Source organism: Podarcis erhardii, assembly GCF_964252035.2.
Source record: "Podarcis erhardii genome assembly, chromosome: 5".
Lineage (NCBI taxonomy): Eukaryota > Metazoa > Chordata > Lepidosauria > Squamata > Lacertidae > Podarcis > Podarcis erhardii.
The window spans coordinates 78,765,221-78,789,703 of record NC_138509.1 but is presented as its reverse complement, the minus strand read 5'-3'; the positions used below and the strand labels follow the sequence as shown (position 1 = coordinate 78,789,703).

General features: G+C 39.7%; 1 protein-coding gene across 1 annotated transcript; it reads left to right on the top strand.

The window, feature by feature from the left end:
• The first annotated feature begins 10 nt into the window (after positions 1–10).
• Positions 11–24,483, top strand: DHX36 (DEAH-box helicase 36). Its single transcript, XM_081862225.1, has 25 exons — positions 11–296; positions 2,182–2,300; positions 3,209–3,425; positions 4,848–4,886; positions 5,168–5,338; positions 5,423–5,502; positions 6,457–6,531; positions 6,704–6,870; positions 7,802–7,883; positions 8,065–8,205; positions 8,649–8,751; positions 10,730–10,817; positions 12,028–12,083; positions 13,001–13,065; positions 14,586–14,729; positions 16,983–17,100; positions 17,223–17,321; positions 18,536–18,709; positions 18,939–19,025; positions 19,979–20,062; positions 20,165–20,264; positions 20,353–20,443; positions 21,573–21,693; positions 22,416–22,568; positions 23,780–24,483. The coding sequence occupies exons 1-25, from the start codon at positions 69–71 to the stop codon at positions 23,963–23,965; spliced, it is 2,988 nt and encodes a 995-aa protein (XP_081718351.1). The 5' UTR covers positions 11–68; the 3' UTR covers positions 23,966–24,483.

The window sequence follows — 24,483 nt, the reverse complement described above, 5'->3', positions numbered from 1 at the left end:
GCTTCCGGTTCCCTTTTAGCGTCGGCCGGCTCGGGAGACTCTCAGTACCTGGCAGCGGCGGCAGCAAGATGAGCTACGAGCATCGCCGGGATCGGGGCCGCGGGGGAGGGCCCCGCGCTTCGCAGTCGTCGTCGTCGTCGTCGTCTGGCCGCGGCGGAGCGGGAGGCGGCGGAAGAGGTGGCGGCGGCGGCGGCGGCGGCCGGGGCCGACCCCCTCCTCACCTGAAGGGCCGCGAGATTGGCCTGTGGTACGCGCGGCGGCAGGGCGAGAAGAGCAAAGAGGCCGAGAGGCAGCAGGTGGGTGAGGGGGGGGGGGTTCAGGGTGGCCAGCCGAGCTCTGTCTGCCCGCCCTTTGCGCCCTCAGGGTGTGTCGTTGCGGGACCCCTTGAGGGGGGTGGCGCTTGAGAGAAGAGGCCTCCGGTGAAGCCCTTCGTTCCTGAGGAATTTACCTGTCGGCCAGCTCTTTTGGAAGTGCCCACATCCAAGAGGCCCTTTGAAAGCTGGTGCGGCGCCCCTGCCTACCTCGTTCTTCCTGAGCGCGCTGGGGAATAATAATAATAATTTATCATTTATACCCCGCCCATCTGGCTGAGTTTCCCCAGACGGCTCCCAATCGAGTGTTAAAAACAATACAGCATTAAATATTACAAACTTCCTTAAACAGGGCTGCCTTCGGATGTCTTTTAAAGATAGGATAGCTGCTTATTTCCTTCACATCTGATGGGAGGGCGTTCCACAGGGCAGGCGCCACTACCGAGAAGGCCCTCTACCTGGTTCCCTGTAACCTTACTTCTCGCAATGAGGGAACCGCCAGAAGGCCGTTGGCGCTGGATCTCGGTGTCCGGGCAGAACGATGGGGGTGGAGACGCTCCTTCAGGTATACAGGACCAAGGCCGTTTAGGGAAATGACAGTATCATCATCATCATTTTATTTGTGTTCCGCGTTTCCATAGTTAAAACAATGCTCAAGGCGGCTTACAGCATGACAAGATTTGCATACCGTAATTACCAGCATGACAAAAGTTATAAACAGTAAATAAAACACATCAGAAAGTACACAGCCAAATGGAAAACAATTTCCACATAATTCATAAAACCTAAAACTAAGAATACAGCATTAATATCAATCACAGTTTAAAATGACATAGATTAAAAATAAAAGCAATTTTAAAACCAAACAAAAATGGAGCCCTCTCTGCCCAGCAGCAGCAGAAGCACTCCTTTATGGAGCTGTCAGGCCCCTCCCCAAGCCAGGTGGAAAGAAGCAGGCCAGGGCCCTTCAGGCTCCCAGCAGAAATAGAAAGACAACTCTTCTGCCCAGTCCTGTCCTCCGTCAGTCGGAGTGACTGGCCCAAGGCGGCAAATCTCACCCCACTTTTTGCAAGGTTGGGGGTGTTGGACATCCAATTTCCCATTCTATCTGCCAAATGCGTGCACCCCACCCCCCAATAGTAGCAGTTTCTGAGTCAAGAGCAAAGGAAGTCCCCTATAGAGGGCATTTCAGTAATCCTACCAAGGTTTGTATCCATTGCTGCATGAGTGGCGTCCTGCTTCTGCAGCAGGGCTTATTGTTCCTTTTCTCTCCCCATGTATGCCCCGAATCTGTTCCACTGAGCCTCTCAACCCTCTAAGGCATATTTTGAGGATTGGGGGTTTGGCTACAAGTTGAGAGGAAGGGGATGACAGGTCAGACTTTTAAAATAGGTTTGAAGAATGTCCCGCAAACATGCCCCACAAGGCACGTTTGTTGTGGCTGATGCCATTTTCATTTGCATGATGCTTAAAGGAACCTCTTTGAGCATCGAGTAGTTGTATCCATGTATATGCCACTCAGGTGGGTATAAAATAAAGAATAGCATTCATTTTCCTCACATGTATGTATGAAAGGAAATGTTCTTCCATATGGAGAAGATTTGTGTGCAGGTGTCCTATGGTGCATGCTGACAGAGAATTTTACTATGTGTTTCTGTTAGGGATAATGAAGACTTTCTCAACTTTGTACAGAACATTAAATTTAAAGTATAGTAGTAACTTGACATATCCTTAGTATTTAGAATATGTAGTCCTCCTTTTACAATATTGAGGAGTGTCCGTCATTGAGATAATTGGAGCAAGATTTTTGAGCATGGAGTATGTTATACTTTAAGATTTTGTTAAAATCCATTGTTCTTTCCATATATAGAGAGCTGTGGTGCATATGGATGAGCGCAGAGAAGAACAGATTGTGCAGTTGCTGAACACTGTCCAGAGCAAAAATGAAAAAGAACAGGAAGCCATGTCTTGGTGGTCTGATGAAGAAGGGTAATAATATTTTTTGTTTCATGTCAAATCTTAGCAGTATGTTAGCAGTATGCAAACCAACTGAAAGGTAGTTTGCATTATAAAATAGTTAAACATGCCATGCTATGTTCTGTTTTACTATCAAACACTCTAGTAATTTGTATTCAGTTTCATTTGTTTTCGTATTTAATATTCTAATGGAACATCACATCATAACAGTATTTCTAAATTGGGAAATATTGGCCATTTGGAATAATAATGACTAAAATACAGGCAACCCCTGTTTTAGGCACAACCAATATGTGCACAGCGCCAAATCTGGAAGTCGCCTGGAAATGTAATAAAAGACATCACTAAAAGGTGGGTCGGGGGGGGGGGAGTGGGTTGTTTGCAGGCTGTTTCAGTTGCACGCAATTTCACAATGACCTGGAATGCACCCCCTGCACAAATTGGGGGTTGCCTGTAGCTAGTGACATTTATTGAGCTACTTTCATCTCAGGTTTTTGTTTGTTTTGCCTTGCAACTTTGTGGCCTCTTGGGGATTATACAACACAGGGTATAACTGGGATAGTACTGTGGCAAAATATCGGTGGGGTGTGGGAGGGAGGAAAATCCAGGCAAGCAGAGCAGTGAGTTCTAATTGTAGAGTTGGAAGGGACCACTAGGGTCATCTAGTCCAACCTCCTGCAATGCAGGGATTTTTTACTCAACCTGGGGCTCAAACCCACAGCCCTGAAATTAAGAGTCTCATGCTTTACTGACTGAGCTATCTGCTTGCCAGCTGCCACCTAAGTTGTTTACAGGATGGGATCACCTAGTTACTCATAGCTGGACACAGGACTGTAGATCAAAACTATAAATGCTAAATTTATCTACTGATGTGTGTTTCTTAGAGCTGGATGACTTATGCTTAACCACACCTTTTCCAGGTACACAAAGGAGACCCCTCCCAAACCAAAGCCTGTTGTGGAAAAACCTGTTGTTGAGAGGGCATCTAAAAGAACTAGACCAATATTGGAAAAAACATTCCTTGATCAAGATTCAGAATATCTCTTAGAAGAAAATAAACCTGATGTTGATTTAGATGAGCAACTTAAAGAAGAATTGAAAAAGAAAAAAACTGATTCCAGATATATTGAAATGCAGGTAGTCTCCAGAGAAGATTTTGGGGCATGTTGAGGGCAGGAGGGGAAGATGAAGCTCTATTGCACTAGTGTATTCCCATTTGTACTATGCTAGATCTCTAATTGTATCTACCTCAATAGAAGTATGGGACGCGGGTGGCACTGTGGGTAAAACCTCAGTGCCTGGGACTTGCCGATTGTATGGTCGACGGTTCGAATCCCCGCGGCGGGGTGAGCTCCTGTCGTTCGGTCCCAGCTCCTGCCCACCTAGCAGTTCGAAAGCACTCTTAAGTGCAAGTAGATAAATAGGGACTGCTTTATAGCGGGAAGGTAAACGGCGTTTCCGTGTGCTGCGCTGGTGCTGGCTCGCCAGAGCAGCTTCGTCACGCTGGCCACGTGACCTGGAAGTGTCTTCGGACGGCGCCGGCTCACGGCCTCTAGAGCGAGATGAGCACGCAACCCTAGAGTCGGACACGACTGGCCTGTACGGGCAGGGTTACCTTTACCTTTACCAGTAGAAGTATGCATAAATGCTTTTGGCTAGAAATTACCGTATTTTTCGCCCCATAGGACGCACTTTTTCCCCTCCAAAAATGAAGGGGAAATGTGTGCGTCCTATGGGGCGAATGCAGGCTTTTGCTGAAGCCTGGAGAGCGAGAGGCATCGGTGCGCACCGACCCCTCTCGTTCTCCAGGTTTCAGGAAGCTATCCGCAAGCCTTGCAAGCCTGGCGGGAGTTCCCGCGGGCTCACAAGGCTTGCTGGCAGCAGCCTGCAGCCCCGGCGAGTGTCTGCAAACCTTGCGCAGCCTCCGGAGGGCTCCCCGTGCTTCGGGCGAGTGTCCGCAAGCCTTGCGCGCCCGGCAGGAGCTCCCGCCGAGCGCGCAAGGCTTGGGGCGGCAGCCTGTTGTCCGAAGCACAGGGAGCCCTCCGGAGCTCCCGCCGGGCACGCAAGGCTTGGGGCGGCAGCCTGACGCCCGAAGCACAGGGAGCCCTCCGGAGGGTGCCCCGTGCTTCGGGCAGGCGTGTGCAAGGCTTGGGGCGGCAGCCACGGCTACATTTCCCCCCCCAAAAAAAATTATAAATAAATAGTATTTTCATTCCAATTTTATTCTTACTGCATTGAGAGGCACAGGAACTTTAAAAACCTGACTTTCCTCAAGGAACTTGCTTAGGAACGCAGTCAGAGGTTGATATAGTTCTAGTTCCTCTTCTCCTTTAGTGAAAAAGGCAAGCATTAATGTTGTGTTGCAGCTGAATACATTTATTATTAATATATATGATTCTGAACATCTTAGATGGAACATTAACATGTTTTTTAAAAATAGGTTGGTGCTTCAGTTCATAGCTTAACAGCATCACTAATCATATGCAACTTGCTAACCAAATTTATAAATATCTGTTATAAATATACTCTATTTTCACTTAATTTTTCTTTACTTTGCAGAGATTTCGCGAGAAGTTGCCTTCTTATGGAATGAGAAAGGTAAATACATACCTTGAATATGAGCCTTTTTGTCTTAACTCAGATGAGCATTAAGATTTGGAAAAGAAAAATATTCGATGAAATGTTAAAAGGCAATGAGAATTTAGTGGAAAATGTTTGTGTGTTCTACTGTGTTGAGAAACACCATTAAACAATTTCAGTCCCTGTTGTATTTTTTATAGAGTGGGTAATGTTCAGTGCATAATTGAACGAGGGCATGGAAGCATATCTCCACGTAGCAGAGTGATTACTGTGTGTTTCATTTTTATTTTTTTTAATAGGAGCTTGTAAACATCATAAATAGCAGTCGAGTAACTGTTATAAGTGGGGAAACTGGCTGCGGAAAGACAACTCAAGTTACTCAGTTCATCTTGGATGACTACATTGAGCGAGGGAAGGGGTCTTCCTGCAGGATTGTATGTACTCAGCCTAGAAGGATCAGTGCTATCTCTGTAAGTAACATTTATGTCTGTTCTGGGATAAAGTAACCATATTTACAAAGAAGAAAACATTAACAGATTTTCTTTAATGTTAAGGTAGCAGAGAGAGTTGCGGCAGAAAGGGCTGAAGTATGTGGTAATGGAAAGAGTACAGGATATCAAATTCGGCTTGAAAGGTACATGAGTATTTTCTTGCTAGTTTTTATACTTGAAGAATGTCTATGCACAGACTAGAGTGGGCATATGTTTTAGCATCCCTGCTGTGCTGTTACTTACCTAGGGGGTTCTCCTTCCACAGATGCAGCGATGTAACTTTTGGTGACAAAATTAGTAACCTGTCCTGTGAATAATTGTGTCAGCACAAATGCTTATTGGCTGGGCTGTAAGATTTCATTTGAGGTATTTGTGTATACAGCCATGCAGACAGAGCTCCAAGTGATAAGCTGCACTGTGGGAATGGTATTTTCAGGTGTTAATTATTCCACCTGGAATTTTGCTGTCACAAATTGTGGGTGTTGCCACAAATAGGAACACTGTACCACAAATATTTGTGAGGAATTGCTACAAATACAATACAGTATCAAGTAGAGCACCAATCAGAGTTGTGATGTAAGTGGCCACCCACTTGCCTTTGAATCGACTGTGCTCACAAGACTTTACTTTTCACTGCAGCTTTTATTCTGCTAAGCTGCTCTCAAGTTAAACCTTATGTTCCTCTAGAAGGAATGTGTATATATAAAACAGGTGAGCAACCAAGAAAGAAACAGTGGCATTTGTGTGTGTTGTTTGGATTAGCAACAACTTGTAAAATGGGTTAATTAAGCATTGTTGTGTCATACTCTAGACATTCTGTTTGTTGGCTGCATGCTGAACATACCATGAAGGCAAACTATGCATGCTTTCTCAGAAGTCCAGTTGACTTCAACTAAGCTTACTTCCAAATAAGTGTGTATAGAACTGCAGCCTTTATTTTCATTGTGCACAACCACACATTGGATGCTTGAATCTTAGTAAGTGAGTGCAGCTGAAGGTGTACTGACTGTCATTATAACACTTAAAAGTATTTTCTGGCTTTTTCGAAAGCAATATCAAGAGGAACTGAAGTATTGTTTTTAATGGCTATCTTTCAGCCGGTTGCCAAGGAAACAAGGCTCAATTTTGTACTGCACAACAGGAATTGTCCTACAGTGGCTCCAGTCAGATAAGTATGTGTTTCTCTGTTTCAAAAGAAAATTTCGAATGTGTTTCCTCAAAGCTTTATCAGCTGCTGCTAATAGTTGTATTTGCAGTACTCATTTCCATTTATTTCATATCTGCTAATTAACATTTTGTTTATGAGCATGGGGGGTTATCAGTTCTGTGCTTCTTTTGTTGTAGGGAGTTGGCCAGTGTTAGTCATGTAATCCTTGATGAAATCCATGAGAGAAATCTCCAATCAGATGTTTTAATGACCATAATCAAAGATCTGCTAAGTGTACGACTCGACTTGAAAGTCATATTGATGAGTGCTACGCTGAATGCCGAGAAGTTCTCAGACTATTTTGGTGTGTGAAATTATCTACATTTTTACAAGTGTAATAATCCCCTGTATTTTGCTATGAATGGTGGAAGCATCATAGTACAAAAAAATACAGGTGCCTTCCTTCTTATGTGGGGGTTACAATCCAGGCTGCCGCTGCTTTGTCACTTGTCAGCTTTTAGGCGGGGAGGCTGAGCAGCATCAATAAAACCCCACTACAACACCAGCTCATGAGGAGACCGTCCCCGGAGCTCAAAGAGAATGTCCTCTTTGGGCTCTGGGGAGAGTCTCCTCACGAGCCAGGAGGACTTTCCAGCTCGCTTCCACCACTTCCGGGTTTCAGGTATCACACATGTGCACAGTTGTGCAGAAGTGTGGAGTTGCCTGTATTTCTGAAAATAGACAAAATATATGCTGTTTATTTTTTTAGTTTATCTCTGCATGAAATGAAACGCTGAATACTTGGCATTTTCATGTAATAGTTCTATGACGCCTTAAAAGACACACACATATTGTGGTATAACTATTCTTTGTCAGAATCAGTTTATCAGGTGAAGTATCATATTCTGTGTGCAATAAACATTTTACTTCAGTGAACAATATCTTTGGCAGCATTTTGAACACTTGAGTTCATGCCAAGGATAATTTATACTCCACCCATCTGGCTGGGTTTCCCCAGCCACTCTTGGTGGCTCCTAACAGAATTTTAAAAACAGAATCAAACATTAAAAACTTCCCTAAACATTCTAAATCCCTTTGGTCTTTCTAGTAGAATAAAAACAACCTAACTAGCTTTTTTGATTACTATAACAATAGCATTTTTAAAAAAGGTTTTATTTGGATAAGCTTCATGCTTCTAGCTATTCTGTAAGTTGTGTCTTGTATCTTGTTTTCAAGCATGATGCAGTTTGATAAAATGTAGGTGATGTAATATATATTTTCCCCTTTTTATACAGACAGTTGTCCTATGATCCATATTCCTGGATTCACCTATCCTGTCAAGGAGTACCTTTTGGAAGATGTAATTGAGAAGCTACGGTTAGTGTGAAGATGATTCCTCTTAGTTCCTTTTTACATTGTGGTATCAAAACTCAGAATTTGGACGTATAATGATTCCTGACTTCTCCCAATATGAAGACTATATTGAGATTTTTAGAATGATTTTTTTTTTTACTTAATATGCAAACATTATTACTGAATGTTATATTTATTTCTGAAGATACATTCCAGAAAATACGGATCGCAGACCACATTGGAAAAAGAGGTTTATGCAGGGGCACATAAGCAGGCCAGAAAAGGAAGAAAAAGAAGAAATTTATCATGAGCAGTGGCCAGATTATTTGAAGCAGCTGAGAGGACGGTAGGGTTATTTTTCACTTTTGTACGACTTTCAGATTTTTGTTACATATGTGACAGACACTTTATGGCTGCAATCCTAGCACTTTCTAGGGAGCAAACCATATTTGATGTTTTAATTTGCTGGAAGCCACCCAGAGTGGCTGGGGCAACCCAGCCAGATTGGTGATATATAAATCTATCATTATTATTAAACACAGTAGAATTTCTGTATAAACATGCAGTTTCTCTGTTTAAAAGAGACTGACATTTGTTCTGTGCTTAAAAACAAATAGGATCCACTCTGTTCTGCTGTCTTCTTTCAGCAGTTTCTTCTGTTGATCTGTGTTTATTTTAACCAGTCTCCTTTTTTGCTATTTGTATAAACCAAGAGCCTGTGTATTTGTGCTAAACTTAACTGTAGCACATATGGTTAAATAATGCTTTTTATTTCTACGTGATTTCTAGGTATTCAGAAAGTACAATTGATGCATTGGGAATGATGGATGATGAGAAAGTTGACCTTGATTTGATTGCAGCACTGATCAAATACATTGCTCTTGAAGAAGAGGTGAGTTTCAACTTGGCTAAATATGACTTCACTTTTTAAATTATTTCCTCTTCTTAGTTAAATTAGGTCAACCTAATTAAACTTAATTGATTCTAAATCTGCTAGATTTCAAGAGAAGAGACTTAAGCATTAACTTAACCTTAACCCTTACTAAAATAAATGGAACTTAAAAAGGCTTAAATTTGACTCATGCTCATCATGATTAAAAAACAATATAAGTTGGTGTTGGTTCTACGCAATGATTGTAGAGGAAAATTATTTTGTATAGAATTGTTTTCTTGGAATTTATGTAGGCAACTGTGCACTTGTGATGTGAGGTATATGAAATCACAGGGATTAATATAAAGTTCTTCTCCCTGTATGTGTTAATACATAAAGTTGTTTTCACTGTCTTTTTTAAAAATGTTGTTTATATGTTACAAGAGTTGATTATATGATTGAAGAATTATTAAACTATTGTTTGTTGTTGGCCATGGTCCTGTATCTTTGGCTCTAGTAAAGAAATATTCTGATTTCCAGGCACGATCACTGCACCACCACAATACTGCAAACAGGGGCTATGCTAACGTTGTTGTATTCCAGTTACATCATAGTAGAAATTCAAGAGTAGACTGGAATCTTAACTACAGTGGTACCTCTAGTTACGAACTTAAATTCGTTCCGGAGGTCCGTTTTTAACCTGAAACTGTTCTTAGCTAGAGGCGTGCTTTCGCTAATGGGGCCTCTTGCTGCCGCTGCGTCGTCAGCACACGATTTTCGTTCTCATCCTGGGGCAAAGTTCTCAACTCAAGTTAACTCTTCCGGGTTAGCGGAACTTGTAACCTGAAGCGTTTGTAACCTGAGGCTTTTGTAACTTGAGGTACCACTGTACTCTGTTTACAAACAAGCAAAGACAACAGCTACAAATGTTTTTCTGTGCTTGTAATGTTAAAGTTAATACTGCACTAATCTTAGAGAAAAAATTGAGTATATGCTTTTCAGACCCAAATCACACATCCTTTGGCTTCAACAGGATATTTCAATGTCTCTTGCTCCCAAGCAAACATTTCAGGGACTAGAATGTTTGTTTTGTACTAAGTTCTAGCTTAATCCCATTTTATTTAACACCATAAGTTTTGAAAATAGGAAATAGTATTTTAAGATAGTTTTTGAGCAATAATGTCTTTCACGTTGGTTCACATAATAAAATTGAACATACGCAGATAATACTGCCTTCATGATTACCAATGCTTTCAATGGTATTTTGTCGCTTTGCTCTATTCCCTGAAAAATTGTGATAGTGACAGTAGTGGTACTAGGGGAGAAAAGTTATTCAGAATCAAGTGTTTCTGCTGCATATAATTTTCAAATTGCAAATAATATTAAGAATGTGATTGCAAGGTTTTAGAAATACCAAAAATAAAGTTTACAGGTTGAATTGGATGCAATGCTTAATCCCTGGTTTGCTTGCACATATGAATCTGTCCCAGTGGGATAATCATGGCTTGTTTTTGGCTAACAAATCATGTTCTGAAACCCCATAGTTTAAAATTGGTCCATGAATCTTGGCTTATGTTAACTGTAGTCTGCCATTACATCCAAGTTCAGTACCCTGGATTAATTCTAATTCGTTGTGTTGCCCCTTCCCTGCCACCGATCTGAGTGCACGGATGCAAGACTCAAACAAAACTACTTGGGCAGCTAAGAGTTTCTTGCTGGCCTTTTCACAGACCTCTGTACCCTCCTCATCCTACCAGGCAACAGACTGATTGCACCACTCACTTTGTAAACAAGCTGACTATTCAAAGAGGAGGTGAGACCCTGTGGAGGGGGCACAAATCAACATTAGGTGAAACAAATTAAATTTGTGAGCGGGATCCAAACTTCCTAAATTGTGGCTTAACAACATGTCTGAACTTGGCCATGATGTGTGCTTTATGGGTTGAACTATGGATCCATGTTGGATAATCGATTTCTCCATTTACCTGTGTTCATGTAGGATGGTGCAATACTTGTATTTCTCCCTGGATGGGACAACATTAGCACTCTAAATGACCTTCTGATGTCTCAAGTTATGTTTAAGTCAGGTAAATCATCTTCTTTGATTTTCTTAAAATATTCTGCTGCGAACTAGGGGTTTTCTTTATAAACTGTTACCCAAACCCTCCCAGCACCTTTTGGCACCGCTATCAACACAGCATCATAGATTGTAAATTGTGCCAACATAGCTGTTGATGTTCACCGTCCTAAGCATATGCAAACTGGCAGACAAGTTCAGAATTCAGCTACCCTTTTCAAATGAATGTTGGCCTACATTAAATAGTCTTAAATTAGGATGAGCAGTTAAATTAGCCCTGTCAAGATGCTTCAGTAACACTTTGGAGGGCAGGGTTCTCTGTCCCTAAAGCCTGCTGAACTTTGCTAGCTGCCATTCTGAGCCTCTGCCCCTCTTCCTGTTGCCCTGCATCTTTCCCCTTTGCATGACTGCCAGAACCATAATTCCCACTGTCTTTCTTAAAAATGCATTTGAATGCAGTTCAATGGTTGAACTGGCATCCCAACAGCCACTGCAGGGGACCAGTAAATGATAGCATCTGGGGTGGCATGTCAGTTACAGTGTTGGCTGGTAAATCCCCCTAACTCAGGCATGGCCAAACTTGGCCCTCCAGCTGTTTAGGGACTATAATTCCCATCATCCCTGACTACTAGTCCTCTTAGCTAGGGATGATGGGAGTTGTAGTCACAAAACAGCTGGAGGGCCAAGTTTGTCCATGCCCGCGAATAAATTGGTTACTGTTAAATGTCAAGGATAGCAGTCTCCATCCTTAATGTGGTTTCGCATGATGACATCGCACAAACATAACCCACTGTGGAACAAATGTTTCAAGGATGTTGAGCTTTGCACTTCCTTTGAGAGCAGATCAGTTTATTTGGGGGAATCAAATGGATAGCCGTTAATGATTCTAGCAATAAATTTAAAATATTCAAAGGTTTAATTTTACCTAACAAGCTGCTGACCTCAAAGACTTTTTCAGTTTAATGCTACAAGGCGATATTTATGGCAAAAGATAGAAAGGTTATGAATTTTCTTTCTTATTGGCAAAATAAAATGAATAAATTAACTAGTGCTTTCAAAAATATTATTTGTAACAAGAAGCTGTGGCTTCTTGAAGAAAATAGTTCATTTTTCCTATAACTGTACCTCATTTATATTTTTAATTTTTTCTAGATTTTTAGTTTTTCTTTCAAACTGAATTTTACTTAGAGTAGTACCATAATGCCGATTTTATTTTTCAGATAGGTTCGTTATTATACCTCTGCATTCGTTGATGCCTACTGTTAACCAGACCCAGGTAAGTTTTATAATTAGCAGTGGTCGTTATTTTGGTATAGAGTATTCTAAATTTGTTTTCAGTTTTTTAAACTGAAGTAGAATGACTGCAACAGCTGTGCCTTCACATAACTTACTTGGTTGGATCCAGAGAAATGCTGGTGGAAATACTGGGTAGAAGATAACTTCTGGGAACAAATATGCCTCTGATTTTCAGTCCCCACCCCATAACCCACCTTATTTAGCAGGGTCTCACAACCCTTTAGTGAGGTATTTGGGGTGACTACCACTAAGATGAGTGAAGCAGGGAGGTCATATTCCATCCTCCCCCTTCCCCCTGTTGTTTCTCTGAATTCAAGTGCATATGTTTATTTGTTGCCCAATCATATTTATTATTTTAAGTAACATTAAAAAAAACCTGATTTCAGTCTTACCATGCAGCAAGGAAGGATTCAATTTGTCATATTGTGGAATCTCCATGGCCTTGGAAATTGGGATCAGAGTGTGGGCTCATGTGCTAATAATAATAACAATTATTTATTTATTTATTTATTTATTTATTATTTATACCCCACCCATCTGGCTGGGTTTCCCCAGCCACTCCCTATGATATAGAACACAATGTCTCAACTGGATTCTGCCATGCCTGTTAAAACATGGGATGCTTCTATCCACCTGCTTTTCAAGAAATCATATCCTTCATTCCAAATAACTCTTTTCTTCTTGGATTGCTGTTGTAATAAAACCTTAATAAAATGTTTCAACTATCCATTAATGTGTAGTTACTCTGGTGTTTAAATTTAGTGATGAGTGTATGCATGTGCATGTCTTGACTGAAAAAAATTAAATTAAGTGAACAAATATTAGGATGAAAAAGAAATTTCTGGAAGAAACACTTTTTCTCTTTCTCTTTCTGATTTTGTTTTTGTTTTCCTTTAGGTTTTTAAAAGGACCCCCCCTGGAGTCCGTAAAATTGTAATTGCTACCAACATCGCTGAGACTAGGTAAATCTTTGTTTATGCTTCTAGCAATCCTTGAAATTAACTTGTTGGGCAAAAGGAGTATTTTCATCAAAAGTGTAAATTAAAATGTTTAATTCCTTTATGTGGTGGAATGAGCAATAAAATAAATTAAAAACATGTACAGTGAAGCTGCTTTTCTACTTTGGATTCATCAGGTAGTTAATGTGGAAATTTAATGTAGAATGCATATACTGTACAAGGGAAAGCAACACATTCTCTCTTGAGTGCTGCCCAATTAATCCGTGGAGTTTCTTTTTGAATGCTGGCACTTTTAAGCACAATGCCTGCAATGTTTCCCCCCTTTTTTTCTTTGAAAGGGAAACAGTTTTCAGTCCTCCTGGAGCCCAATAAAAAGTGGGGGAGGGGAGAATAAAGGCCGAGGTAAACAATGTTTTTGCATTTTCCTTTTTGGTGAGGAAGAATAACAGAAAATACAAGCAGGTATGGAAAGTGGAGGGGAGGTAAAATTAGATGTGCCTAGAGTTTAGACATGAAGCTGACTGAGCCTTAAGAGGAGAGGAGCAACAGCAAAGCCTTGCCTTGAAACTTTGGCATTTCCTGGCTTGGAGCTGCAGGGGGAGCTGCATTCATTAAGAAAAACTGTTTACCATATGATCAACAGTTCCTTTTTGGCTTTTATAAATTGGCTTCAGCATTAAGCAATATCTGATGGCCTGTGGAATAAGTTAGGTGTCTAAACTGACCCTCATCCCTAAAACAGTGCACATGAAGCTAGGCAAAAGAAGTTATAACCCAGACTCTTCCCTCCTCAATATCCATTACACTGACAGTTTGGGAATTAGATAGGAGTGCTGCCTAGACTGGATTGCTTGTTGGAAAACCCCAAGGCCTAACAGTTTCCATTAAGCATGCTTGCAGCCGATTATCCTAAGGCTCCAACCCAAAACACGCTGGCTTAAAAATAGAACTTATTTCTAGATTAGTATGCTTAATGTTGTTTTCTGTAGCTGGTACTAAAACTGAAGTTAGACAGGTGCCTGCTGTCTTGATGATTAGATGTAAAAACTTTCCCTTAAGTATGACCCAGTCATCTTATGGGTTATTAATTGTATCAATGTAAAAATTGGTTTATTGTTAGTTATTTTTGTGTATTTTACCTCCTTTATCTTTTTGCACACTACTTCAGTAGTTTGTGGCTGTGAAGTGGTTTATGAATCTGTAAAATAATAATAATAATAATAACATAAGCATGTCTGGCGATAGTCTTAGCTTCTGACATGTTCAGTTTGTCTTGCTTCAGTCTGAGCATTTTTAGCTTTTTGGTTTTCTTGCAGACTTCACTCCTTGGTGGATCTGTGCTTATTATGTAAGAAATAGCAAAACTGTAGCAACTGGTAGTCTCTGTTCATTATGATTGATTGCAGTATAATTTGTGTGTTTCGTAAGGGGCAATTTCTTTTACAGATTGCCGTAATCAATGCAAATTGTCTCTATTTGATGTACAAAAGCTAACCATTTCTTCCTGCTTCCCATTTCTGCAGCATCACCATAGACGATGTGGTATACGTTATAGATGGAGGAAAGATAAAGGAAACTAACTTTGATACACAGAACAACATTAGCACGATGGCTGCAGAGTGGGTTAGCAAAGCAAACGCTAAGCAGAGGAAAGGTAGAGCAGGAAGGTAAGAGTAATCTATGAAACCTTGGCTATTGCAATAATGAACATTTTCAAATATTTAATAATAATAGATTTATTATTTAAAGTTTACTTTAAATACATTAACTTTCCCCCTCACTTTGCTGACTTTATTGATTAATCTGAAGCTTTTCCTTTAGTGACTTCATTTGCTGGCTTAGTTTTTTGTTTTCTTTTTTGCCCCTTTGATATTTAATTTTTATAAACTGAATACCCAAAGTGGTATGGTGGAGCCCAATGCATTTTAGATTGGAGCATGAATAGATTGGAGCGTCCTCTTGTATCATCAAACCTTTGATAAAGGAGGCTCTAACCTGCAAAGCCTTATACCAGAATACTTCTGTTAGCCTTTAAGCAGTTACATGAATTTCTTAGGGTTCTTTTTTTACTTCCATATTCCAGCACAACTGTTCTTCAGGGATTTAAACTTAGTTTTAGAAGTTAAACAGCAGCACAATCTCTCTATTACAGTCTAAAAATACCATATAGAAAAAAATTCTTCACTATCTTGACACTTGCATTGTTTGTATTTGTTGAACTCCTTCAAATAAAACCTTAAGACGTAGGACTATAGGCACAGCACATATGCCTAGTTGATACGTATAGGTCTTGTAGCCCGATTTCCTCTCTCCCTATGTGGAGATGCTGTGTGAGCAGAGGTTGGGCTCTTGAGCACAAATAATTGGTAGTGAGTTAATGTACATGTGGAGGGACGTGGGTGGCGCTGTGGTCTAAACCACAGAACCTAGGGCTTGCTGATCAGAAGGTCGGCGGTTCGAGTCCCCGCGACGGGGTGAGCGCTCGTTGTTTGGTCCCAACTCCTGCCCACCTAGCAGTTCAAAAGCACATCAAAGTGCAAGTAGGTAAATAGGTACCGCTCTGGTGGGAAGGTAAATGGTGTTTCTGTGCACTGCTCTGGTTTGCCAGAAGCAGCTTAGTCATTCTGGCCACATGACCCAGAAGCTGTCTGTGGACAAACGCTGGCTCCTCGGCCTCTAGAGTGAGATGAGCGCCACAACCCCAGAGTCGTCTGCGACTGGACCTAACGTTCAGAGGTACCTTTACCTTTAATGTACATGTAGTACCAATAAATCTTGTCCTGTAGATTACTCTCTTAGCATTTTTTACTCAGTACGTTTCTCTAGATATTATCTGCTTACCAGATAGTACATAAAGAAAAAGAAAGTTCAGCATCACTATCCTTGAAGAGTTTTTCTCCACAGTATTGCTACCTGAAAATTACTCCCACTAACTGTGGAAGTACTTAATATCTTCCCACATAATCACTTGGAAATGAATTTGCCTAGAACTCTGGTATTCAAGAGCATTGGTGAATATAGAAAAATGTGTAATAGGTGCATAGCTGTTTAGCTGCACAAAGTTGCTTCACTCAACAGTTGCCATTCTATCCTTTGTGAGACCAATCAGGCATAACCTTTCACCGCATTGCAGATTTGGTGCAATCCCATCCTATAAGGTTATTGTCTCATACTGAGCAAAGGGGAGTGCATTGTGGTCCTTAGTTTTCTGTTGACATATGTCAGACTGTCAGGTAGATCATCCCTGCCCGCACCATATTTGCATTTATTATTCCCTGTGCCATATATAAAAAGAAGCTGGTGTTGGTTTGGTAACATTTTCTTCATTTTGTTGCACCAGGCTGCTGTCCGTGATCAGATATGGCAAACATTCTTTAGCTCAAGGGATGTGTTCCCTTCCAGGGTTTCATGCCAGTGGCAATATTGGCTAGAGCAAAAAAGGGTGGAGCAACAACCATGACTCTTACCTTCGAACAGTAGGCTACATTTCAACTATGCAGGAGCCAGAGGTTTATGCATACACATATTTGTGTGTGTGTGTGCGCGCGTGCGTGGTGCGTGCATGTGCACACGCATGCACGCACACACCTCTCCCTCTATCTAGGCACAGAACTCTTAAAGGGACGCATTCCAGCCAGGCAAAAGCACTCAAGGGGCAAAGTAGTGCTGATGAGAGGTGTGGCTTGGGGAAAGTCTTGAGGGCCATATTAAGAGGTCTGGAGGGTCTCATTTTGTGTCTGTGCCTGGGGTTCCCCACCCCTGTCCTAGATTATTGCTTCTCTTTATAATTGCTTCTTGATGGTACACTGAGCTTCCCATTCTTTCATTGCGAGTTTTGCCTAAAAGGTATACTGCTAAGTCGCTTTTACTTATAACACATCAATGTTATTACAGTGTCAAAATATTTTAACTTCCTGCAGAGTCCAGCCTGGTAACTGCTACCACTTGTACAATGGTCTGCGTGCTAGTTTGTTAGACGATTATCAGTTACCAGAAATCCTGAGGACACCTTTGGAAGAACTTTGTTTGCAAATCAAGGTAATATATATATAATATATACCCTGTTAGGGTAGCCTTTCCAGTAAAGGATTTTGCATCAAGCATAAAGATTTGGAGTTCGTTCAAGTAGTATTGATAGGATGAACTTTGTTTTCTTTCAGATCTTAAAGCTTGGAGGAATTGCCCATTTTCTGAGCAAATTGATGGATCCACCATCACGTGATGCTGTGTTGTTATCCATTAAAAATCTCATGCAGCTGGTAATTTTTTGTTTATTTCCTGTACTGATAGTTTATTTTATGTAACAAATTTGTATAGCACCCTTCATTTGTAGAACTCAGGGCTTGTTCAGGCTTGAGAATGTTCATTTATGGTTCTTAGAAATCATTCAGAAAACTGAGCAATTACAAATGTTTACTGTTGATATTGTCTAAGCTTTATACATGATTTTAGTATCTAAGGCAAGGAAAACATCAAACACTTAATTTAATAAACTTCTTTTTGTACTAAGAAGTGTAGTTTAAATCTTAGTGCAATTTAAAATTGAACTTCACCCAAATCGAATAATATCTAGTTTTGACTTGGAAAGGACTGTTTTTGTAATTTTTCTAATGATGGATGTAACTACAAAAATCAGTACATTGAAATGGAATAAGAGAATGAATTTTTACACTGGTTAAAGCACAATGGGCAGTGCATGCTCATTTTGTTACAGTTGTTCAGTTGGTATTTTATTAAAATTCAAATAAGCTTTGAGAACAACAGTAAAATTCGCCTCTTTTTCTTCTTCTTCTTCTTCTTCCCTGTCTTCTTCCCTGATGGGACTCAAGGCAACTTACAGATAAAAAGAAAAACTGCTAAAACAGAAAAAAATCAATCATTCAAATGTAATTAAAACTATATACATACATAATATCTGTTTAAAACATACTAATAATTACATTAAAAACATCACGGCACCAGCCCTTTAATTAAAAGCAGTCAATTCCTAAAACTCTGTTGGAACAAGAAATTCCGGTGCTCAGAATTTTGTGTCTTGATGATTTGCTAATTTGTGTGTACGTTCATTAATTTGGAGTAGTACATGGCATCTGGGTACTTTTAAAGCAAGCATCTTGCTGAGCGATAGAAAACTGAGGCAATGAGTCTAAAGACTTAGGGAGATTCTAACCGTGGATGGGGTTTCAGCACCTTCACCCTGGATACCTACCTGAGTTGTCTTCATGATTATTGCTCACAGTTTTCCTCAACCATGTTTATTCCAGTACATTTGCTACTCTTCTCTGCTGTCCCAACCTTATTGCTGAAAAATGTAATTATGAAAGCAGGTGGTGCTATTCTAAATAAATGTGAAACTTACCTTAAAACTTAAGGGACAGAATTTAGGCTTCTTTAACAAGGATTTCAACCAAATGCTGATACTCTTTTTCATTGTTTATGTTCTTCTTCCTTTTTTGTGTCATCCCTTTAACAGAATGCCTTGGATAGGCAAGAAGAACTGACTCCCCTTGGAGTTCATTTGGCACGATTACCAGTGGAGCCACACATAGGAAAAATGATTCTCTTTGGAGCTTTATTCTGTTGCTTAGATCCTGTTCTCACTATTGCTGCCAGCCTCAGCTTCAAGGATCCTTTTGTCATTCCCTTGGTAAAGTGTTTATAGAGAGTGTTAAAATTAATTTTTATTTAAATTTAAGTTTGTGTTCTTCTTTGAAGATGAAGCCTTTAATTTCAGAAAGATCCCCCCCCCTTTGTAATATGCTATGTTTTAGTCTTACAGCAAATTGCACTTAGTTTTTCTTGGTTATATCTCCTGAGTCTTTCTTTCTTCTTTTTAATACACAGATTAGTCCAACTTTGTGTGTTTTTCTCTTAAGGGTAAAGAAAAAGTAGCAGATGCAAGAAGAAAGGAACTGTCAAAGAGTTCTAAAAGTGATCACCTCACCATTGTGAATGCTTTCAAGGTAGATATGTGATCCGTTGACCAACAGTGGTCTGCAAGTTTCATGGTGGTTCCCTGGCATTCCTGGGTATTTGTTTGAAGATGTGAGACAGCACATCCATTGCATGGAATAGTCATTTTCATTGCTGCTTTTATTACAATTTGAATTCTATGGAATTACAATTGTTGCAACAGGCAGAGAAGTCATTAAATGGTCTGCCAAGACCCTCAGCAATTTTCAACTTGTCCACGACGGGGTGAAGTTTGGGAAGCACTGTTCTAGTTGACAGGTGGTGGATTCACAGGGGGAACATCGTTTATTAAATAAATAATATAAAGAGGATTCAAATATTAGCATGAACAGCTCACATTGCACAGAGATGAAATCTTCACGGTCCATACTTGATTTACTAGTAGTGGTGACAAACTAGTATTAAACCCAAGTATGCATTTAGTATGGAGATTATAGAATAATGGAATTGTGTGGTTGGAAAGGACCCTGAGCGTCATCTAAGTGCAACCTCCTGCAATTCAGGAATCTCAACACTCCCCCCCCCCAATCCAATTTGAAGCTATTCTGGACCCTGTAACTAGAATGCTGGACCCTGCTTAGCTTTGCAAATGTGCTAGCAATTTAACTGATGCACCACTAGGAGGGTATTACTAGTAGGTTAGCTTTTTATTCCAAGTTTCATTGTTTTCTGCTATGATTTGCTCTAAACAATTTTAATATATGGGTCTAATTTTAGCTCTGTGAAAGGAATGAATGCACTCCATATTATTTTTTTTAGGTCACTCTTATTGTGACACTACTACTCTATAAAATGCTTTCTTATTCCATCTGTTATTCAAATCAGGAAGATATAAAAATCAGATTCAGTTCAGCTCCAGTTTTCCTTTAAAAGGACCTATACTTAATAATAATAATAATAATAATAATAATAATAATAATAATAATAATAATTGTGCTTTCAGGGTTGGGAAGAGGCCCAGCGACGTGGCTTCAGGTGTGAAAAGGATTATTGCTGGGAGTATTTTCTTTCTTCAAATACTCTGCAGGTAATAGTTGTTTGTCTCTAGCGAGAAAACATACACTTTTGAAACAGATTTAGTTTGACATTATCTGTAAGAACAAATTGATCGATTCATGCTGTTCTCTAGATGCTGCGTAACATGAAAGGGCAGTTTGCTGAACATCTCCTTGCAGCTGGGTTTGTGAATAGTAGAAGCCCCAGAGATCCCAAATCCAACACGAACTCAGGTAAATTCTGAAGAGGAGCAGTACACCAGATACGCTTTCAGTTCTCCCTTTGTGAATTGTTGATTCACTTGGCTCTTTTCTTTTCTAGACAATGAGAAGCTACTCAAAGCTGTTATTTGTGCTGGCTTATATCCAAAGGTTGCAAAGATCCGAGCAAACTTCAGCAAAAAGAGAAAAATGTAAGGCTTTTTCTTCTCCATGCTCTTTTACCTAGAATGTGTGTGTGTGAATATATTAAACAAGGGTTTCTACGTAGTTGGAAGAAGGCTGGAATATATTTTTCCTTGTGTTGCTAACTATGTAGTCTAGGAATACTTGAGTTCTGGGGGAGCATGTGATTATTTCCCCCCTCCTCCCCCTCCACACACGCAGGTGAGACAACAGATTGGGCAGGTGATACTTGGGTTAATTTTGGGATTCTGCAGCTCCAGATGAACAGAAATTTTGTGGAGATCATTCCAAGTGAGAACCACAAATTTATTTATTTTCTTTATTAATTTTTTACACTGCTCTTTTGGCTAGAAAAGTCAGTTGTGTCTGAAATAGTGGTCCTTTCTGTAAGGCATGCTTAGCACAATAACCAGTATGCAGATTGCTCGTTCCTATTTGAATTGAGCAAAATGTAATAGCATAGTTTTGCCACTAGGTGGAGCCACAAATAAAAATTTAAGACTGAATAAGCAGAGTTCTCTTGATCCCGTCTCCACAATCTATGTTTTATTTGATAGATGGCTAGCAAAAATAAATTGATTATATTTTGCTTTGATGCTAAGCCCTGGACTGGATAGGTCACTAATAATGATGATAGAAAATGGCTTTCCGTATATCAAACACTTATTTTCCTCTTGTTTTGAAAATGTGTTGGGTTTCAAAAGAGAAATTGAAATGAGGATAGTATCATAGACAGGACAGTAAAATTTTCCTTTCCCCATCACTGGGATTATCCTTTATGCAAGCAATATCTTCTTGCTCAGAATGAAAAAGGGAATAGAGCACACAAATTGCAATGAAGTTCAACTGATACCTTATTATTCTGTAATTAATATAACACAAATCTTTAAAGTAATCTGATACTGTAGTCTGATTTTGAAGTGGAACTTTTTAAAGTATAGATGCGTAAATTCCTTCTTGTTTTTCCTTTCAGTTCTTGCCTAAATATCTTGCAGCAGTATCTAATTTAGAAATTGCTGATAGCCCTAATGGCACATTACAAGTCTCTTTTTGAAGGGCGGTTATCTTAAATCTTTGAACATATGTGCATATTATTCCTTTGTAGCTGAATTATAAGTGATTTGTCTGTGTCTTAAGGGTTAAAGTTTCCACTAAAACAGATGGAACGGTTTACATCCATCCCAAGTCTGTCAATGTTGAAGAGACAGAATTCCATTACAACTGGCTTGTTTACCATTTGAAGATGAGGACAAGCAGTGTAAGTGAAAATTTATTTTGTGTTGTTTTAAGGATAAATGTGGGTGTATTTTAAGTCTCTCCACAGTCTATTCTGTTGAAGCAATTACGGTCTTAGTTAGCTTAACTAGTTTGGTCTGTACGCAGCTCCACTCACTGCAGTTATCACTGCACTTTACAAGGGGCCTCGAAATGACAACTCCTGGTTGAGAGATGCTTCATTCCTGTTCTGTGCCCTCCCTTCTCCCTCCTGATGCCTGCTGCTCACAGTGGAATTCTTCAGATTCTCATGTCCTCCATGCTTCTTGTGATCTTACGACTGTCATTCCAGAAGGGAGGAGAGCACATTGAGAAGCACAGCCCATGGAATGTAAAAGGGTGTAGTGTTGTTGTTTTTTTTACAGGCCTAGGGATATCACATATTTTAGCTATGCCTTATGACTACTCTTGTTTCTAGTCAAATAAGATCAGCAAATCTTTGCTCAGCACTTGTTTGTATGTAATGCAGCTAACTATGGGAGTGAAACCTTTCACAATTAAAAGAATAATTGTCTAGGCTTCGGAAAACCTTGAACCTGAAGTGTTTTCCAGTGATTGCCACATTATTAATATTTCACTTCATAGGAACTGCACACAAGTTTAAAACCAAGTAACTTGAGCTCCCATTTTCAGTATGCACTGGTACATTCTCGTGCCCTATTTTGAACATGGTAACATAGTTTATATGTGCATTCCTTGTTACAGATATACCTGTACGACTGCACAGAAGTCTCTCCATACTGCCTTTTGTTCTTTGGGGGAGATATTTCTATTCAGAAGGACAAAGATCAGGATACAATTGCTGTGGATGAGTGGATTGTTTTTCAGTCTCCAGCAAGAATAGCACAGCTCGTGAAGGTGAGTGGGCTGCCCATTTCATTTTCAGATTTTCTTCTACACAAACAACTGCCATACTCCTGGACCAGCTTATATAGTATGGTGTTACGAAAACATTTCTTTCTTTTTTTCTAAATGTTAACATCTGCTTAGATTGCTGTGTTGTAATTCCCTATAAAGTATAAACTTGAAAGATCTTTTCAGGCATCAGTCCTTTTCAGGCATTTCATTTTGGAGAGAACTGTCATTTTAGGATTTCACGTGAAATGCTCTCTCCTTCCTTCCTTCCTGGGGGGAGGGGGGGATATTTTCCTGCTCCACCAGATCTGTTTCCAGAAAAAGGCACTTAAAGTGGAGTAATCAGAGAGAATCACTGTTTAGATAAGCAGTGTACAGCCCTGTTCATTCAATCCCCCCACCTGTGCCTTGAGATAGATGAAGTACAATCAAGCACCAGATTTCAATGCCAGTTTTTTTCTGAAAGGGGTTGGGGAAGAAGTACAATAGGATCTTAAAAACTAAAACATGTCACTTATTTATCAAATATCAACCACCTTATGTTAAATTAAGACTGAACTTATCTAATTGATGTTCAAAAATAATTGCCTTTTTATTGTGTTTTGCCTCATCTTTTTTTCACAGTAGTCTTTTCTTGGCCTATATCAGCTATTTTTATTGTTACTGTTAAAAAGTGCTATCAAGAGTGAAGTTGTAAATTTGAACAAGATGTGAAAATATGCAGTTTAACTAAACCACAACTTCAACTATTATTTCAGCTTGAAAATGGGATTCTTTTAAAGACATTGGGTTGTATCCAAATTCATTATTAAAGTAGATGCATTGAAATTAAGGGACAATGCTAACTTCCTTCCATTAATTTCAGTGGGCTTCCTCTGCCTATAACTTAAGTTGGATACAACCCATTGACTCCTTAGGCAATTTTTTTTTATCCTTATGAGAAACTTACTTTGTTTATACAGTACAGTTCTTGAATAACTCGAAACAGATAAAGCTGTGCCTAAAGTAAGTTCCATTTAACTGGACAGAAAAGAGCTAGTTAAATTTCCAAGAGGTTTGACACACATTCTTAGCAAAATGCAGAATAATGAAAGAGAAGAATACATTTCATTTCCAAGTATGTATTAAGTTTTTGACACTATAGAAAAATAGAATGACTTTCGAAACTTTCCGCTCTTGGGTTTCTTTCTGAACCAACATCCTTTTATCCGCAGGATTTGAAAAAAGAATTGGATGACCTTCTACAAGAGAAAATAGAAAACCCACACCCTGTGGACTGGAACAATACTAAATCAACTGACACTGCACTGCTGACAGCCATTATAGACTTAATCACAACACAGGAGAATGAAACTGCCAGAAACTCTGCCCCCCGTTTCCAGAGCGAAGAATACAGTTAACACTGTTCCTTTTGGCCGCTGAAGAGATGGCAGCTCTACCGGTTCATTGTTGACAGTTTATCTTTGGGCATCTTGGAATTTCATTTTTAGTATCGGTAGTTCATAACGGCTGTGTATGGCATTCATTGTATAAAGTAGCTGTTTATCTTGTTGCCAGTGCTGCATAGTTGTATTCTGCATGTATGACGCTGCTTCTTGAGGACTGTAATTGTCAGGTAAAAAGATGGATGAAACCGAACACGAACTTATTTTTTTTTTCTTTTTTTACATTCTTCTGGTGTTTACACTGTTTTTCTGCTAACTGTGGAATTGTCACTTTAAGAAAAGTGATTCACGTTAGTAGCTAGAAGCCCCTTTTTGTCCATTAGCCTTTTATTTACATTCTGGGGTAACTAGTAAGGGCATGCTGCTGAGAGTGAAACAACCAAAGTCATCACTCCAAAGAGATGTACGAGGGCTGTTGTGTCAAAAGCATTGTCACATTTTAAATAAATGCTTGATGTTTAGATCTTTCTAAA

What these genes read in the sequence shown, in the direction of transcription:
- DHX36 (XM_081862225.1), top strand. Translation starts at nt 69, where the DNA reads ATGAGCTACGAGCATCGCCGGGATCGGGGCCGCGGGGGAGGGCCCCGC. An exon ending in CTTCTTATGGAATGAGAAAG is followed by an intron (nt 4,887 to 5,167) that starts GTAAATACATAC and finishes TTTTTTTAATAG; the next exon opens with GAGCTTGTAAACATCATAAA. An exon ending in TTCAGCAAAAAGAGAAAAAT is followed by an intron (nt 20,444 to 21,572) that starts GTAAGGCTTTTT and finishes CTGTGTCTTAAG; the next exon opens with GGTTAAAGTTTCCACTAAAA.